This window comes from Capsicum annuum, chromosome 9 (assembly GCF_002878395.1).
Source record: "Capsicum annuum cultivar UCD-10X-F1 chromosome 9, UCD10Xv1.1, whole genome shotgun sequence".
Lineage (NCBI taxonomy): Eukaryota > Viridiplantae > Streptophyta > Magnoliopsida > Solanales > Solanaceae > Capsicum > Capsicum annuum.
In genome coordinates this window covers 2,240,424-2,245,083 of record NC_061119.1, presented here as the reverse complement: position 1 = coordinate 2,245,083, position 4,660 = coordinate 2,240,424, and the positions used below count along the sequence as shown (strand labels likewise).

Below are 4,660 nucleotides of genomic sequence, written 5' to 3'. Positions count from 1 at the left end.
CTAAGATTTATTTGATGATCACCAGGCTACAAGAGGTGGACGGAAAAAATTTCTTGTCATTTGTAGCCTTGATAAATTCTTTCCATTTGTATTTACAATTTGAAGGCTCTGTAGAACTCTAAATTTGAAATTTTGAATGTAATATTATTACTACTATTTTTTGAGACTGCAATGCCCCTCTATACTAATAACCAAAACGTCTTTGATGTTCGAAAACTAGATGAAGAAGGCAGCACAGTGTTATAATACAAGGAAGCACAACCATTCAGGTTCAGCGGTAAACTAAATATTAAGCCGAGGGTCTAACAGAAACAACATCTCAAGATTTGCATACAGTCTACCCTCCCCGGGGATGTCTTGTGAGATGTTGTGTCAAAAGACTGCACGATGTAATGTCCAGACGAGCAGTCTCCTGCAAATCATGTGCTAAAGACATTTTGTTGGTAATTTGGACAGCTAGGGACAAACATAACTGGAGAAGAAGGAGAAACTGGGATATGGCACACTCCTACTTGTCCTTGAGATTTTCATTGTGTCTCAAGATCAATTTAGATTTATTGCAACAAAATCATGCACAAATCAAGTGCTAAAACAAAAAATAAAAAGCCATCTTTACAGGAATCCCACAATTAAGCAAAAGTTTGCAACAAACAAATGATTTGAAACAACAGATTCAGCAACATGCAAGAAGTTGAATCTTGATCTTTTGTAGCATCCCTACAACATCTTTCATGTTTCTCCTTAATGCCGGAGATTCAGCACAACAATCTAATGCCAGTTTCATGATTGATGCCACAACAACTAGCTCCTTATGTAAGCAATTACTCATTGGTGTTACTAAGTTGGCATCTACGACGTCCATTACTGCCTCTGGAAGTGAATAACTCACCCATTGCTTCAAGCTAAGATCTCCCTCAAAATCATTAGGCTTTCTCCTTGTGAACGTTTCCAGCAATATGATTCCGTAACTATAGACATCACATTTGGTTGACACCAATCCATCCAGTCCATACTCTACAGTCAAACAATTAATATAAAGATGCAATATACTTTCTAGGTTGGAAAAAAGAGAAAGGAAAAAATCAGAAAAACTAAGAGACGTACCCGGTGCAATATACCCCAATGTTGCTAAGGTTTTAGTGTATAAATCACTCTCATCGTCACCAAGCAGTTTTGAAATACCAAAGTCGCTTACGTGAGCAACCATATCCTCATCGAGCAAGATATTACTAGGCTTCAAATTACAGTGAATCACCGGCAACGAGCAACCATGGTGGAGATATTCCAATGCACATGCCACATCTATCATTATGCTTAGTCTCTGCATGATGTCTAAGAAGTAGTTGTGTGAATACAAATACTTCTCAAGACTCCCATTAGGCATATACTGGAGCACTAAAGCCTTAAAATCAAGATTAGAACAACTAGTGATGACTTTAATGAGATTCCTATGACGAAGGCCGCGCAAAACTTCACATTCTGTATCAAAACTCTTGAATGCCGCTTCCAATTTCAGATTAAACACTTTAACTGCAATCGGAGTCCCGCTTGTGAGAGCACCTTTGTACACAGAGCCAAAACTTCCAGAACCAATCAAATTACTCTCACTAAGTGCATCAGTTGCCTGGAGCAGTTCATAGTATGAAATTCTTTCTCTTGCTATGGTAGACAATGAATCTACTTGTGGAGGAGCTCTTTTACCTTTTCTATACCTTATCCATACATACACAAAGGTGATAGGAATAAATAGAAGTGCAAGTCCAAGAAGAAGAAATATAACTAGCAATTTTTTCCTATTTGATTTGTGCTTTGATGAAATGGGGCATGAAGGGACACTAAACCTTGAAGAACCACACAATGCTTCATTGTAGATGAAAAACTGGCTCGAGAGGCTCTTGAAAGGACCCCGCGAAGGTATTTCACCATACAACTTGTTGAAAGAAACGTTGAAATACTTTAGATTTGGAAGTTTCTCCAAAGACGTAGGAATGATTCCAGATATATTATTGTGGGAAAGGTCTAGGAATTCCAAACCTACCATGTTGCTCATTGAGTCAGGTATTGATCCTTGCAACTTGTTGTGTCTCAAAGAAAGTTGCGCCAAATTTTGCAATTCTCCAATTTCACTAGGAATTCCTTTTGAGAATTGATTCATTGACAGATGTATCTCTGTCACAACTTTTAAATTTTCGATTTCAGGAGGTAAGGAGCCAACCATGTTGTTTGACGATAAGTCAAGAACCATTAGATCCTTAAGATTCCATAAGCTTGATGGTATATTGGAACTCAATTTATTGGAATCCAGGTGTATCTCTCTAAGGGAAGTAACATTCCCTAAACAATTTGGAAGAGATCCTGAAAGTTGATTTTGACCCAAGAAAATGGTACCCAAACGCTGCAATTTACAAAGATTATCTCTAATAAATCCTGTCAATTTGTTGTTACTCAAGTCAAAGCTCTGAAGATTTTCCAAGTTGCCAATTGATGTGGGAATCGATCCAACCAAGCTGTTTCCAGAAAGATGGAGGAATAATAAGTTGCTTAAGTTCCCAATTTCATTTGGAATTCGCCCTTTGATTTTACAACTGCTGGCGGTAACTTTTGAAAGAGATGTGGAAAGGTTCCCCATGGAGGCAGGAAGAATTCCATTAAGAGGGTTCAAATATAGAGATAGAAATATTAAATTTCTACAATTGGTTAAGGAAGTCAAAAAGCTTAAAGAGGAATCACTTGTTAAATTGTTTCTCTCCAAGTCTAGGTACTGTAAATGAGTCAAATGTCCAAGAGAATTGGGAACCAAACCACTGAGTTTGTTGCCTGAAAGACCTAGAATAGTAAGTTTGGAACAATTGGAGATGGAATGAGGAATAGTCCCAACAAGATTGGTTATGCCCCCCAGAATGAGTCTTTCAATGTTGGGTAAGATACAACATATGTTAGGTGGGAGGCTTCCTGATAGATTGTTGAATGAAAGATTAATTATTCTCAGTCTTGATATGTTGAACATCTCCATATCAAGATAACCACTAAAACTATTAGTCGAAAGATCAAGTTCCTCCAACTCAACGAGATTGCTTATCTCTTTAGGTATTTCACCTGTCAACACATGAAGAAACAATGAATACAAGTGAGATGAACTAGTTAGCTCAATGCTTATCTATGAAGAAGGTTCTTGAATTTTAATTGGTTATATATATGTACCTATAAGCTTATTTCCACTAAGCCGTAAATGCTGCATGTTGGTTAAGTTGCCAATCTCCCGCGGTAAGAATCCACTAAAATTGTTCTCCCACACTGACAAAATTTGCAGCGATGAGATATTGAATGTGGAGATCGGGATAGAGCCACTAATCTGATTTTTCTCCATGATTAACTCTACCAAATTAACAAGATCTCCAATTTCTTGTGGAATTATCCCTGCAATTAATGTGTAATAAAATAAATTTTGAAGTAATACGATACAATAGCTCTAGCATTCATTAGATGAAACATACCAGTGAAATGGTTAATTCCGAATTCTAATATCTGCAAGTTACTCAATCTTCCAATTTCACTATGTATTGGTCCGTCAAACTCATTTTGTGATAAAGACAAAATTTGAAGTTGAGAACAATTTGATAAGCTTGTAGGCATATGACCGCGAAGATTGTTTTTGGATAGATAAAGCCCTTTGAGTATTGTAAGACCATTGCATAAACCATTGGGAAGATATCCTGATAAGCTATTGTTTGAAAATGCAATGAATTCAATTTTCGAAATATTGAAAATCGTGAAAGGTATAGAACCCGTAAGTTGATTATCTTGTATTGATAGAAGTTTCATGCTGTGAAGATTGCCCATTCCTTCTGGGATGTTTCCTTGAAGTGAATTATAAGACATCTCCAAAGTCTCTAACCTCGAGGAATTTGAGAGTGACGGAGGAATAAAACCTATGAGCTTGTTAGCCCGCAAGTTTAATTCTCTAAGGTTTATAAGATTTCCAATCACTTTTGGTATTTGTCCTTCTATGGAATTGAATTTCAGATTCAAAATCTCAAGTTTGGAAATATTAGAAAATGAAGAAGGGATGGAACCGGTGAAGCTATTATTCCTAAGATTTAGAACTTGAAGTTGGTGTAGAAATCCAAACCAAGAAGGAACCTCCCCGCTAAAGTTGTTGAAACTCAAATCAAGAAACCTAAGCCGACGTACGGATGCCATTTCTTGAGGCAAATTTCCATAGAAATTGTTGCCTCCCAAGTCAAGAGAAACAAGAAATGTGAGGTTCCCAAGTTCACGAGGTATTACACCCGTAAGAGCCATGTTGGAAAGATTCATGAATTTCACTCTGAGGTGACCGGAACCACAAGTGACTCCAACCCAATGACAAACAGACATAGCTGGAGACCAACTTTCTTCCAACAAGTGAAAGGGATCCGAAATGATTTTAGATTTCAAGGAAAGAAGAGCTAATTGATCAGTGGAGATATTAAATTGGGTCATGGCTGAACTACTTATAACATAGTACTGAAGCAACAAAAGAAAAGAGGTGAAAGCATTCTTCATAATTGCATAAATTGGTAGGAATATGGATATGGATAGTAATGTTGGGGTTTGAGACTTTAAATAGCAAAGAGGTCTCTTGCTCTTTCTTGATTTTAAAATCTATAAAAATCTTTTT

At 36.9% G+C, this 4,660-nt stretch overlaps 1 protein-coding gene across 1 annotated transcript; it reads right to left on the bottom strand.

The window, feature by feature from the left end:
- Nucleotides 1-424: 424 nt before the first annotated feature.
- LOC107841734 (receptor kinase-like protein Xa21) lies at nucleotides 425-4,660 on the bottom strand. Its single transcript, XM_047395966.1, has 4 exons — nucleotides 3,495-4,660; nucleotides 3,202-3,417; nucleotides 1,105-3,096; nucleotides 425-1,014 (listed from the first exon to the last, which is right to left on the bottom strand). Exons 1-4 carry the CDS (start codon nucleotides 4,543-4,545, stop codon nucleotides 674-676), a joined length of 3,600 nt encoding a protein of 1,199 aa, XP_047251922.1. The 5' UTR covers nucleotides 4,546-4,660; the 3' UTR covers nucleotides 425-673.

What these genes read in the sequence shown, in the direction of transcription:
- LOC107841734 (XM_047395966.1), bottom strand. Translation starts at nt 4,545, where the DNA reads ATGAAGAATGCTTTCACCTCTTTTCTTTTGTTGCTTCAGTACTATGTT. An exon ending in TAGTGGAAATAAGCTTATAG is followed by an intron (nt 3,097 to 3,201) that starts GTACATATATAT and finishes ATGTGTTGACAG; the next exon opens with GTGAAATACCTAAAGAGATA. An exon ending in ATTGGGGTATATTGCACCGG is followed by an intron (nt 1,015 to 1,104) that starts GTACGTCTCTTA and finishes GTTTGACTGTAG; the next exon opens with AGTATGGACTGGATGGATTG.